Source organism: Impatiens glandulifera, chromosome 3 (assembly GCF_907164915.1).
Source record: "Impatiens glandulifera chromosome 3, dImpGla2.1, whole genome shotgun sequence".
In the NCBI taxonomy this organism is placed as follows: domain Eukaryota; kingdom Viridiplantae; phylum Streptophyta; class Magnoliopsida; order Ericales; family Balsaminaceae; genus Impatiens; species Impatiens glandulifera.
This window is the reverse complement of record NC_061864.1, coordinates 56,441,657-56,456,238: the sequence shown is the minus strand read 5'-3', so window position 1 is coordinate 56,456,238 and position 14,582 is coordinate 56,441,657. Positions and strand designations below refer to the sequence as shown.

At 27.6% G+C, this 14,582-nt stretch overlaps 2 protein-coding genes across 2 annotated transcripts; both read right to left on the bottom strand.

The window, feature by feature from the left end:
• Positions 1 to 3,287: 3,287 nt before the first annotated feature.
• Positions 3,288 to 3,905, bottom strand: LOC124930441 (germin-like protein 9-3). The gene has a single exon (XM_047470782.1). The coding sequence runs from the start codon at positions 3,903 to 3,905 to the stop codon at positions 3,288 to 3,290; it is 618 nt and encodes a 205-aa protein (XP_047326738.1).
• A 2,736-nt stretch (positions 3,906 to 6,641) lies between these two features.
• LOC124932775 lies at positions 6,642 to 8,338 on the bottom strand. The gene is made up of 3 exons (XM_047473454.1): positions 8,134 to 8,338; positions 7,166 to 7,233; positions 6,642 to 6,857 (listed from the first exon to the last, which is right to left on the bottom strand). The coding sequence occupies exons 1-3, from the start codon at positions 8,288 to 8,290 to the stop codon at positions 6,699 to 6,701; spliced, it is 384 nt and encodes a 127-aa protein (XP_047329410.1). The 5' UTR covers positions 8,291 to 8,338; the 3' UTR covers positions 6,642 to 6,698.
• Between the last annotated feature and the right edge of the window lie 6,244 nt (positions 8,339 to 14,582).

Here is a 14,582-nt window from a genome sequence, read left to right as displayed (position 1 = left end):
ATAGGTTTATTTGGTTTATTTTAATAAAGTAAAAATAAATAAATAAATAAATAAAAAATAATCTTGTATGAAATATGGGTCAAACACTTGAATTTTAAATTGGTTAATTGGTAACTTCAAGAAAGTTCTTCTGACTATATTCTTCTTAAAGTAATCATGTACATAAGATAACGTGGTCGATCCCTTCTATTAATGGAAACCAGGGTGTTAATTTTACACAAACAATGGGCAGCAAATGGTAAAAACATGGGCTGTATTGCTTTTTTTTCATTTTATAACTTCCATGCCCATTCCTAAAATTAATCATATTTAAATTTGAATTAGTTTAAAATTTGATTTTTAAAAATAAAAAATAAAATTCGAATTCGGTCGGATATTCAATTTAAACTAAATATTAAACGCTATATATTTCAAGTTAAACACCATTTCAAGTTTTAAGGATAGGTCCACTCGCAAACCAACAATTTAACCATTTTTCTCAACAAATGGATCGTGTATTGTGATTCGAGTGTATTGTGAACCAATAATTTTACCTTAACTATTATAATATATATTAATATTAATTGTTAAAAATATTTTATAATTTATAATTAACTAAATATATACATGTTTTTATAAAACATATTAAACCATTTAAAAATAATATTATGCTATAAAAAGTTGGACGAATTCGAGAGGAAGATATACACAATTTTGTATGTAATTTGATATATTGACTGCATGACATCTAATTTTTTTATTTAGTTTTTTTTTTTCAATCTTGTAATAAGGACATTAATTTTATTGCCTCACATTTAATTAAGAAATTTAATATATCAATCCAAATATATTTATTTATGTATTTTTAAAATTTGAAATATATAAAAATGGAAGTATATATATTTAAAAGATATATTAATTAATTTGTAATTTAAAAAAATATTTTCATACAAATTATTTTTTCTTACTTGCTATTTCTTATATGTAATTTGTACCCAAACTCTTATTAACTATTTCTTACATATTATATTAATCTAATATAACACTTTTATTCATAGCATAAATAATTTAAGGGCGCATTTTTAGTGTGTGATCTACTTTAGAACACATTCGATGCATTTTTATTATGTGACCTACTTTAGAACACATCCAAAAGTGCATGGGAAGCTTTGGATAAAAATAATATTAGAATACACCTTTAAAAAAAGGTGGGAACTCGATTTTATGCCCATAACTATCTTTCTGTGATTAGAATTTGTTTTTAGTTCGTCCATTATTTGTTAAGTTTACGTACTTACTTTCCTCTTAAATCTCGTAAAACGAAACGAGAAAACAATTTTATCTAAAGTCGCCCCGTAACCCGTCTTAAAATGTGACGAGGAACCAAAAATATGACTTAACAAATTTAGACTAGATTTGACTTTTTAAGAATAGTCACCCTAATTACTTTTAAAAAATTGGAGAAAACATATGTTTTGCGTTTTGAAACGCAAGTAAGAGAAGCTTATTATTTAGTTACACGCGAGAAATGGTCTCAACGCGATGTCTCACGTGGTGCCGGTTATTTAACCAATCTTTATTCTAGACTTTTGTTCATTTACAAAATATAAATTTTACACTTTTTATTTGAAGATTATCCAAATTCTATCACGTGTCTATTGCTCTAACCTAATTCTTATCATAGATATAATGAATGTACTCAAATGTTCTTAGAGCATGCAATATAGGAAAAGACTTAATTTTACTGCAATTAAAAACAAAAATGTAAAAGGAATGAATGAAGAGAAACCCTAAAAAAGATTTTAAAAACAGAAGAAATTAATACATATGTAATAACAATTAAACAAATTGGGCTTTAAATCCAATTGACCAAGTCAGCATTTAGGGAAGCCAATCCATGGTGCGGACTAGGTCTAGTGCGGCTCAAATCAAGTCAAAATTGATGCCAAATCGTCCCACATAAACTTGATGCAACCAAATACTACTCATTCTAAAGCCAATAACAAACATAAATAAAAAAAATCTAAACGTTATCCACCTTTTAAGAATTTTTCGAGAACTTGAATCAAACAGCCAAATAAGTATCCGAAAGCAATTCTAACATCATTTAAAACATGTTTTCATGCTTTTCGGATCACCATTCTTGAGCAAAGATGATTGGACTTTCAAAATTTTAAAATCAAATTTAGGCTTTTCTTATTTAACTACCAAGAATGTTTTACAATATAAGATCAACCTAACTCAAAAAACATAAAAACTAAGTTTGGTTTATAACATCGATTACACAAAGATTGAGGACTTACAAGTGATTGTAAACTTTTCCTTGTAGCTTTCTGAAGCTTTGAGAATGCCTGGCTTCGTCCTAATTTTCCCTTTATTCGTCCGGAAAAGTCTCCCACAGCTAATGAAACAAGTTAAAGTATTAAAATCTAACTAATGATGCTCAATTTCGATTATAAAATAGGGTAAAAATGAGATTTTTTTTAAATTTCTACAAATACAAGTGTAACATATATAGATAGATGCAACATATACAAAAACATGTATTTGGTCTGAATCGAGAACTAATAGAGAATAACGGAAAAAACCATTAGTGAAAATAAAAACAATTCGAAATATTTATTCATTCTTTGGGTAAGGGATATATATATATATCTTTAAATTGTATCTATCTTCTACAATTATAAAAAGTAGAATGGCTTAGCTCTAGGTTTGGCAAGATTTGTAATTGAGGTTGTTCCACTTTGATCACCAGCTATAATTGTTTCTAAGTGGTTCAAAGATTGTTGATCGATACGAGAAAGATGCGCTCAAACACTCTCAAATTTCGTCTAGGAAAACCTTTTTTGAAATCATTTCAAATATGTAATCCTATCTCTGTTTTAATATCATTTTGCAATGATAATGCATGAATCTTTTGCAAATACATTTCAAGTTGTCTCTAAATCAATCATAACTTTTTTTGGATGATTTATTGATTGATAAAGTTAATTAATAAGGAGTGTGAATTTTTCTATAAGTGGATAAATTTACAAGAAAGATAATTAATTAGTGAGAGCTTCTTAGAATAAATATTTCAATAAATAATCCCATTCAAATTCAAGATTTTTTATATTTAAACTTAAGTCATCTTTAAAACACAATTGTTGAAAGAAACCATGTCCATACTTTTGTTGCCCATGAAGAGAAAATAAAATGGAACATCAAATGTTTATTGATTTCAAATATATAAATGAGATATTAAATGGTATAAGATACTACATCCTTATTCAATTGGATATTTTTCTTTTTATAATAATGAGCCTATTTTAGTGGGAAAGTCCGGCCTTGAGTTTTTGAATGGTGGAAACATCGGTCTTGAAAGACTTAGCCAAGATTGCATCAGATATGCTAGTGTTGAAAACTGCGCTAGGAATCGACACGGTCCCAGCACTTGCACTTCCAAATGCAGATATTGCGAAAGCCGTATTGTTAGCATCAACATTGTATTGGAAGTGAACTAATCCTTTGGGGAAAACAAAAATGTCGCCTACTTGTAGAGTTTGAGTATAAAGCTTGTTCGTGGTGTCAACTATCCCTACTTGGAGGCTCCCTTCCAAGAGGAACAAGAGCTCAGAAGCACGAGGGTGTGTGTGAGGAGGGTTAACAGAGCCACCCGAGTACTGCAACACGGCCATGGAGACACTTTGACCATTAAGTATAGGGAACTCGGCCATACTAGCCTTAAGTACCTTGAACTTTTCAGGTGGTGGGGCACCAACTAGTTGTCGCATCCCGGTAAAAGTGAAGAGGTTTTCGTCGACAGGAGAACCTAGTGGAACTATAAAATCTGTGAGGATATCCGGATCGCCTGCCATGGCCATGTGGAAGATTGATGCAAATGATAGTGTCATAAAAAATATTATAAACTCGGATCTTGAAGCCATGTTATGATGATAGAAAAATGAAAAATATATTAAGATAGATAGGGTTTAAGCTGCTTTAGGGTAATATATGTCATTGCCAGTGCACACTCTATTTATAGTGTAGCAATTCTCAAATGGTCATTTCTTGGGTTTCCAATGTAAATTAAGGTAATGACAAATATTTCTTGCATTTATTCATGTGCAAAACCCATGTTGGTGTTTAAGATAGATCCATTAGCAAGAAGACAAAGGAAAATGTTCTAATTGTGCATGGGTTTCATCAATCATAGCTAGCAATTTACCAATGTTGAGGACTTGGTCTAATTTGTTGTTTTTTATTGTCATTATATTCCTAAGCTCAAACCCAATTTTACGTATGAATTTATATAAACAACTAAATCAACCCTATTTTGAAGAAATTTGTTGAGTTGTCTTGAATTTGTATTAATAATTTAAATGATTAAATACAAGTAATAGAGACGTTTGCTAACATGCAAAAAAAAAAAAAAAAAAACATAACGCTATAGCCCTTCCTATTATCACTAAACACAAATCACAACACAAATCTTTTACATTCACACTTTGTTCATTTCTTCCTTTCTTAGTTTCAAACCTAGTGAAAAATCAAAACTCAAAGTTCTCTTTTCATTCAGGCTTTTTGAAATCCTTCCATCTTTCAAATTTCAAAACACAATTAATGAAGTTGCAAGTTTCTTTCTTTCAATCTTGATGAGTGAACTGTGAGCAAATAATTTGTTACATCATTTTACAAACAAGGTCCCATCTAGATTCAGAATCAGATATAAAAATAAATAATTTTAAAAAAAGGTGTTTTAGTGGGCTCAATTTATGTTCAATTAGGCAAATTAAGGAACAATCATAATGCTTCAATGGCTTGGCTATTCTTGTCACAAATATGGGTCCATTAGTTTGGTCCATATTTTCTACTTGTCTCTCTTACAACCATTAATTAAATGGTTAAATTGTCTCTTCTTTTTATTCTTAAATCAATTGCATAATCTTGTTTACATAAGAGTAGGTTTTAGAAACAATATACAATAAAACCTCGATAAATTAATACTCTTGAAATCGGAAAAAATTATTAATTAATCGAAATATTAATTAATTGATAAATTAATAATTTATTAATTAATTGATAAATTAATAATTTATTAATTTATTGAGATATTCATGAATTTTAGTAAATTAAATAAATTCCTAAATATAATTAAATTATAGATGCATGAATTTAAATAAATTAAATACATTCATGAATACTACTAAACCTAATTCATTCATGAATTTAAACTAAGTTCAGAGTTGGAGCCGGTCTCATGAAAGAATGTCCTTTAAGCAACAATTACATTGCGTAATTTTCTCTTGCAATATAAACATAGTACGACACAGCTCCATAATGCATTAAGAATGATTCAAGATGAAGTAAAAGGAGACATCAATTTCAAAAGAAAGCAAATTATATTAGAATTTTATTATAAAGGTATAATAAATATCTATAATTTTGATGTAATATGGAGTTATTAATTTATATATTATATAAGACTTATATGTATTAATAAAAATATATTATCTTATAAATTTAGCGAATTATTAATTTATCTTAATGGTTCCGAGTTGGGACTACAAAAATTTATTAATTAATCGAGGTTATTAATTTATCGAATATTAATTTATCGAGATTTTACTGTATGTGTAGCACTGTATGGATTCAAATACAATTACATTGAAAATATAATTTTGTCTTGCAATTACATTAATAATGGTAGGATACTTATTTAGTTGAATTTTTTTTTTTCAAAATCTAATCATAATCAAACAACATTCTAATTTTTTATATTAGTTAGATAACTTAATTTATTAATCATAATACTAAAATACCTTATATTTAAAAAAAAAAATATTTTATAGTTATATATTAATACATTTTAAGTTATTTTACCAAAAAATAATTTTCTCCTAAAATAACTTCCACTCAATATCTTTTAAATAATATAGATTTATTTCAATAAATTCAAACCGAACAAGTTCTTAGAACTTGCGTGATCTTGAGTTTTATCTAAATTTTGAGTAAAATATTTGTTTTACTTAATTTTTTAAAGTTTAATGATCATTTTATTCTTAAAATAGATGAATGAAAAATGTGAAAAAATATATTAAATTAATGTTATTTTGATATTTTAGTGAATAGAAAGAGTGATGTGACATAGAAAGTGAAAGAAGAAAAAATTATTAAGTTTTGAATAAAAAAATAAAAAAACTATCAACCCAGATCTAAATATAACTCAAATTCAAAATTTATTTACCATTTGTTAAAATTTTCAGTTAAAATGGCATAACTGTAATATAATGATGCATAATCTGAATAAATGCATCATTGTTGTGGGGACTAGCCAACTTGGGATACCAGCAATTTGCAACAATCTTGGATCTTAAAAAATATGTAAGAATGCAGGTGGTATGAAATTTTACCTCCAACAATTTTTTTTATTGATCCACTGTTAATGTGAAAATTATTGGGAAAAACCTAATCAAAGAAATTAGTGAAAAGAACTATATATAGTAATATGATATTTCCTTTTTATTTTTCATGCTAAATTTAAATGTGAGGTGATCACTAGTTTATATATATTGAATTACTTTTCCAAATAGAGAATTTGTGTTTGTAATAAATAAGTAGTAAGTTTGAAGACAAAAATAATGAACCAACACATGCACATTAAATAAGGGCACACCATCTTGTCTATTAATCAATGTTTTCTTATTTCATATTCATACAAAACAAAATATTCATGAAAATTAATTAAGGGTCTCTTTATTATGAATAGGTGGTTTTCTATGAGGCTGCGTATAATCCATAACATCGATATCTTCTTCTTGTTCTTCCATAGAGTTTGCACTTTTCTTGCCTTCCTCAAGCTCTAATCCAAGTTTCCTTCTAACTATAATGTTGCATTTCTACACAAAGAAATCGTGTTAGATTATTTGTTATAAATAAAATCGAGACAACATCAATAACCCTCCAAAACGAAATATCATATGTAGTGAAATCAACCGCGGTTTGGATAGTTGAATTTTCTTTTCTTCCTTCTTTTAATTTCAACATCTTGGTGGGAATTTAAGGCAATGGACCCATATGTCTCTCTAATGTTGCCATATTAATTATGACTCAACCCTAACTTCCCATTCTTATTAACTCCTTTTAAGTACCTACTTGGTACCCACATTTATTTGATGGAAGAAATTGAATAGCATCAAATTTTTACCTCTTTTAAACTTATGATTGTCAATTCTGGAATGATCTCTAGTGAAGATGAGGCTTTAGTCTTCTTTCCTGCAAATGAGAACATTATAAAAATACAATACACCACAGACAATTACAATGTTGAAAGTGGTAAAATAAACTTGTCTATATAGTGGGTAGGTTTTATTTTGGAGAAAGTAAAGCTTAAAAAAATATCAAATTCTATATACTTGACCAAAATGCTCAAAAATCTTAATATACTTGTTATGGGATATAAAAAAAACAAATATTTAGTTAGTTTAAAACCATATAATTACATATTTGGTTTTCTGTTTGTATACAAGACTAGACAACTCATGTGTAGTGTTGTCTTTGTTAGGGAGGTCTCCTTAAATGGACTTATTAAATGGTTTTAATTTTTTTTTCAAATAACAATCATTACATTCAAATTTGTATTTCTTCTTTTTCTCTCATTTTTTGTATGAAACTATTTTTCTTATTTCACTTTCTTTTTTTCTCTTTCCAAGATGACCATCATTGGTTACATGGTCAACCCTTGGGTGAGGTAAGCTTGGTAGTTGTCTAGGGTCTTCTCCCTCAACTTTTATAACAAATATCTTTTAAGAAACTACCATATCAATATCAAACTTAATTAAATAAAAAATAATAACATATTTTAACCACCATATATATATTAACATGACAATTAATCAACTAGATTATGTAATTTTTTTTAATGATAATACAAAACTATTATATTTATTCATCATAGATATAAACATATCTAGTTAAATGGAAAATAAGAATAAATTTATTTTTTGGTTTAGGGTACTCTAAACTTCAAGGACACATGAATTCTCAAAAAAATAAAAAAATTTCAAGAACACTACTGATGTTTGTATCTTTGTGCTTACACGACTATGATCAGTTTTAATTATACATGAACCATTTAAAAATAATAATATTAATATAACCATGTTTTGTAATTACCTAATTTGAAGAGCTTGTCTAGTTCCATGCATGGTGCCTTACTATCCTTATTATGATTGTATAATTCATTCCCAATTTTCTCTCTATGGACAAGATGATGGCGGGCATTGCACACATGCAAAGAAAGGAAAACCAACAGCCACACAAGAGCCGACATGATATATATAGTAGAAGAAGACTATGATTTTGTAAGTCTGAGATAATGGAATGACTTGATGAGGCGTGTTTGGAGTGTCGAACATAAATATTTATAGCGAGGTGAAAGACCAATACACATTGAATGCTTGGGGGGTCTCGAGAAGGTGAATGGAGTTGTGTTAGAGACAAAGAGATTATGGGAATGGTCCACAATAGGGTCATGTACTCCCCTTCTTTACTTTTTAATCTTCATGGGGGACCTTAATGTTTGAGAGAATAGTCATGAACGTATATGTTGACATTGTATAACAGATTGCTAAGCCTTCTTGTGAGGCAGAAGGTACATGCATGTTTGAGAACTCAACCGGAGCCTGTTGCTCAAAACGAGACTCTAATTTAGTGTATGAACCGCATGTACCGGTGAATAATCGATGGAATCGAACTGCTTACCCTCCTAATTACAACTAGGATGGCCCCAAAAGTCGTAAGTGTAAGAGACAGAGTTGCATGGAAAAACCACCACCTATCGCATGGTCTTGTATGCCATGTGGCATCACACCCATGTGAGTATTTCATAAATGAAAGCAACCGGGCACTTTGCTGGCCCATTATATAGAGTAAATTTCAGTTTCTAACGATGAATTCTCTCCCCAATTAGATAGATGGTTTGGATTTGGTCGTTTTCAAATGTTTATGGACCATTCCACTCTTTGAAGACAATTTCTCTTTTTCTTTGTCCATTTCCAACCTATGAAACACTTCAATAGTGTAGTGTTTCATTATAAATTTATTAGCTCTTTTATTTGGATGGTTTTTCATAGTTGTAATTTCTAGACAAGGATGTATATAGCTTAAATAATAATTGTATTTGGTGATTAATTTCTTAACGATTACTATAATTACCATCTGGTGATTAATTTTATTTTGGATTTGTTTTTGTGCTTTGAAAATATGAGAACAACGAATTTAATAAAATTGATAGATTTTTTACTATCTAAATCGCAAAGTGAAAAAGGTAAATCCATTTCCCTTCACAAATGATGTGATTGAGATTAACTTGAACATGTATGATAATCTAAACATCTACGTTTGGGAGAAAAGTTTTTTTAGGGCGTTCGTTCTTTGGTTTCAATTTGGTATCATTAGTCAAATTTGTTGGATCTCTCTATTGGATTAGAACTTAGGACACATTTTATGTTTGTGATGAAATGTTATAATTAGGACATGAGTTAGATTTTATATTAGAACAATGGATGATGAGTGTTCTCATTAGGTCGGCCAGTTTGCAACTAAGTGACATTTGGAGTTTTCATCCTAGTAAGTTCAACTTGATCTCTTGTTTTCTTATCATTGTGTTCGGTAAAGGTAAAGTAGTAAGTACTTGATCTAACTCTTATTCGCATAATCGATATCTAATATACCTTGTGACTAAGACTGTCAAAATCGAGATTTTACGTAAAATCGTTGGACAGTTGTAAACTCGTAAAACCGAGAGTTTATTTAAAATTTTAAGAGTTTAATTTAAGAAAATAATAGTTATATATTGTTATTATTTATATATAATTAAGTATTTTATATCTAACCAATTTTAAAAATTTATATATTTAAATATAATATTAATTAAAAATTAATAATAAGTAAATAACACTATAAAAAAATTATATTAATTAATTTATAAGAATAAATAATAAATTTATTTTTTAATTTTTAAATATAAATATAAATATGTTTTTTTAAACGTAAATCGTATAAAATCGTAAAATTAAAATTGTTTATAAACTCGTAAAATCGTAAACTCTTATTATCATAAGTTTAAAATCGTAAGAGTTTACCTATTTAAGAGTTTACTTAAAATGAGACTCGTTAACCTTATCTAAAATCATAGAACCGTAAAATTTTAATAGTCAACTCGAGATTTTGACCACCTTACTTTGTGACTGGTAAAAATTGATGATTCCTTTCTCTCTAACCGAATTGACCTAACTATATCAATATCAAGATAATTAATAATATCACATAAAATGAATACAAATATAAGTAATATAAATTATTTATTATATTTATTGTTTTATTACGTTTAAAATCATTCTAGATGTAAATTCTTGTAATCTTCTTATAGTGTCTATAAAAAATAATTACATTCAATAAGTATTTTAGGGATGTAAATGAACCGAGCTGCTCGCGAGCTATTCGAACCTCGGCTCGACAAAAAGCTCGTTCGAGCTCGTTCGTTAGTCTTAACGAGCCGAGCTCAAGCTTGTTTAAAAGCTCGAAAATTTAAACCAGCCGAGCTTGAACTTCTCGATATTTAGCTCGTAAACTCACGAACATGTTCGTTTATAGGCTCGCTTATAAGCTCGCGAACAAGTTCGTTTATAGGCTCACGAACACGTTCGATTATAATATTGTTTAAATATAATTTGTAAATTATTAAAAAAAATAGTAATATATAAATATATATTATAATAATTAATATTATTACATGATTATATTTATAACTATAATTTTAATTTTAATGTTGCATTCATTTCATTATTCAATTTATAAACGAGCTTTAAACGAGCTCTTAACGAGCTTTCTAAACGAGCTTTAAACGAGTTTTCTAAACGTGATTTAAACGAGCCGAGCATGAGTGGCTTGTGAGCTCAAATAAATTCATACGAGCCGAGCTCGAGCTCGATTGTAAGAGCTCGAAACGAGCTCGAGCCCGAATACATACTAGACGAGCCGAGCTCGAGCATGATACTGTTTGGCTCGGCTCATTTACATCCTTATTTTAATGGATACAAATAAGTCATATTTTTTTATTTTATATTCCCAAATTTTTCATTGACAATCTTTCATACAAAATGTTGTGTCATAATGTGTTGTATATTTTTTTTATAATATGATAACTTTTATATTTTTTTATTTATGTGAGTTCAATTTTTCTTGTATGCATAAAAAAAAATTGACCTTCAAATAAAAACAAATTATAATAAAATGGATTGACGATTGAATAATTACTTGAATTAACATTAATTTCTGAATATTTAAATATGTTCATCATATTGTTGTTGGTGTTATGTTTTCAGTCAATTTGTTCATAATTGTCTATTTCAATATTCAAATTTATTGTTTTCTAATTCATTGTTATAATTTTGATCATTATGATAACACTAGTTATATATTACATTTGATCTTGCATTATAATTTTTAATTATTTATAATAAATTATAAAAGATATAAAACCCGTAACAACAAAAATTAAAAAGTATAACTTGAATCGAGTTTGTTTGAAACTCAATTCTACTAATAAGTTATTTATAAAAAAAATATTATACATTAATAATTTGATTTGACAATATACTGAGAAATTAATATGTATTATTAATTAAAACGATGTATTTGATAATACATTCTAAATATAAAAATTGACAAGTTTAATTTATTCATTTAATAATTATTTTTTTTAAATTGATTAATTATATATTTAAAAAGAAATTATTGTTAAAATAATTTTACAATTTTAAAATTAATTATTTAATTTAAAACTTAATTATACTTAGTAAAATATATAACTTAAATAAATTAAGTGAAATATTTAATTAAAAATATAAAGAATCATATAAAAGAAAATAAATAAATAAAAAAGTGAAACAATACGATTAAATTGATAAGAGAATTATAAAATATTTGGTATTTTGAGAAGTTAAATAAATTTGAATACTTTTGGAGGAAAAAAAACATGAAAAAACAAGTAATAGTGGGGTAGTTGTGAATTGATTAGTTGACTAATCAATATACTTATATTTTTTTTCTATCTATCAAATTTATATTATCTTAATTATTTAATTTATAAATAAAAGAACCAAAATATCTTTATTTTACTTTTATTATATTAAAATTTTAAGTAAAACAAAACATTTTAATAATTTATATTAAAAAAATTTCAAATAACATATATTTTTATTAAACAAGATTCTTAAAAAAAATAATTCTAAAACTCAATCTTGTTTATCTTAAATCTGGTTAGTTTTTTCAAAATTTATTTAACTAATAATAAATGCATTATTAGCGACGGTAAAAACTGTCGCTAAAAGTCTTAATGCGTTAATAAATATCAACAATGCCGAATAAAATCATCGTCATTCGTCGCTGAAAACGTCATTGCTAAAAGACAATAACTTTTAGCGACGAAGGATAATTCGTCGTCGCTGATATTGTTAATTATCAGCGACGAAAAATCCCCATTCGCCGTCGCTGATAGTCTGCGAACAAGCGCTGCATCTGTAATTTGTAAAGCCGATGCCGCCACACTAATTGCGATCGCGATATCAATTCAGCTAATCCACTCGCTTGTAGTCACGAACGTTTTCCTGTCGTACCGTTTTACAAATCGTCTGCAACTGCTCCAAAGTATTATTGTTGTTGTGGTGGTGGAAACGAAGAGGATCGTTTCTTGTTAGATCTAGAATCTGGTGGAGGAGAGGCGGGAGTGGCTTCGTGGCTATTACCTAATCCTAGTAGTAAAGTAATGGATAATAATGAGACGAAAGGAACTAATTATAAGTTTTCTGATGTAGCTCCTTACCTGGATCTAGATCAGACATCAAAACGATTGTGTTGTGCCTGTTGTTGTTCAGGCAAATAACTCAAACCATCAATCTTAGTGTAGGTATAATCAATCAATTAATAATAAACTCGATTATTCAATTAGTATATATATATATATACCTATACCTATACATGTTTGCTTAATATTGATTTCTGAATTAGTCGTCGGTGGAGGTAAGAGTGGTGTCGGATCACAACGCTATGGTAGACGTTTCCACGGTTAGCTTGCTGAGTAAGCCGTTGATAGGTGTGAATAGAGAGGCGAGAGTGTTGAGATATATAGAAAAGAGGAAGAATCAAAAGTTTGAGAAGACGAGAGTGTTGATGTATTATAACTTATCTGTTAGGTTTTGCAACAGCTACAGATCTTTTTAAAAATCAAACATGTAATAAATCTGTTTCCAAATCGTCTATGACGTAAAACAGATTACCAAGAACTGAAATAGCACAAAGTAATAAGAACGCAATATACGTAGTTCGGTTAAAATCGACCTACGTCCACGGGAGGGATAAGTTTCACTAAATCAAAGAAATGTCAATAGTAGAAACTTACATACTTTGCTATCAAATGAAAGAAGTGATTACACTAAGAATGATTGGAATCCTCCACAATCAAAAGCTCCTCCAACCTCTCTCTGAATCAGTCAAAAAATAAGAAGGAAGTAGAAAAAACTCTAGATCGGTTCACTCTCTCTCAACCTTACTATGTTATTAGAAAAATACCTCAAAAAAATATTTACACTAGGAGAAAAAGCGCTTTCGGTAATGAAATTCAGTAACGGCTGTATATAGCTGTTACAAATATATTTCTATCAGTAACGGTAGTATTTCACCCTTCCTGATATAAATGTATCTGTAACGGCTATATACAGCCGTTACTGATTATATATGTCTGTAACGGTTCTTAGATTGGAGTCACCGTTACAGATAGATAATCTCTTTTTCGTTTTTTAGTTAAGATATTTGTAACAGTTTTGTCATATCACCGTTACAAAATCGATATAAATTGATGCATAATAACTTTTTTTTTCAAGTATAAGAACAAATGTGTACATATTAATTAAAAACAAAATAGAATGAATTGCTATTTCAGAAATATGAGAAGAATGATGTATATGAATAAATAAAAATTTACTTAAGTTTTGCATTTGTTATTATTTGTATATGAATTGTTTTACAAAACTTTCTTTATTAATTATTGTTTATATATTCTCACATTTTTTTAATTAAAAAAATATTTTAAATAATAATTATTTATAGATTAAATTTTTATGATTTTATTCAATCAATTATTATTATATTGATGTTTTTATATTAATTAAATTTAATTTTACTAGTATAATATAAAAATTGAGCGGAGATGTATATTTAAAAACTTTTGAACTCATTTGAATATTTTATACATATATTTAATTTGGAAAATATTATATATATATATATATATATATATATATATATATATATATATATATATATATATATTTCAATCATAAATAACAGTTTATATATATAATAATTTTAAAATTTTATATTATTATATTACAATCTTATTATAGCCCACCTACTGTATTAAATGAAGATAAATTGAAAATAAATTCTTTTATATATTTAAAATACAGTACTATTATTCTGGAAGTTTTAAAGTTGCTATTGCCTCAAGGCTGCCTCCTCTGCCCACACCGCCGCGTCTTCTGCCTATTGACATTGAAGGACAT

Excerpts from the sequence above, each read along its gene's own strand:
- LOC124932775 (XM_047473454.1), bottom strand. The coding sequence starts at position 8,290 with ATGTCGGCTCTTGTGTGGCTGTTGGTTTTCCTTTCTTTGCATGTGTGC. Across the intron at positions 7,234-8,133 it reads AGACAAGCTCTTCAAATTAG|GAAAGAAGACTAAAGCCTCA; the intron begins GTAATTACAAAA and ends TCTCATTTGCAG. Across the intron at positions 6,858-7,165 it reads CAATCATAAGTTTAAAAGAG|AAATGCAACATTATAGTTAG; the intron begins GTAAAAATTTGA and ends TTCTTTGTGTAG.
- LOC124930441 (XM_047470782.1), bottom strand. The coding sequence starts at position 3,905 with ATGGCTTCAAGATCCGAGTTTATAATATTTTTTATGACACTATCATTT.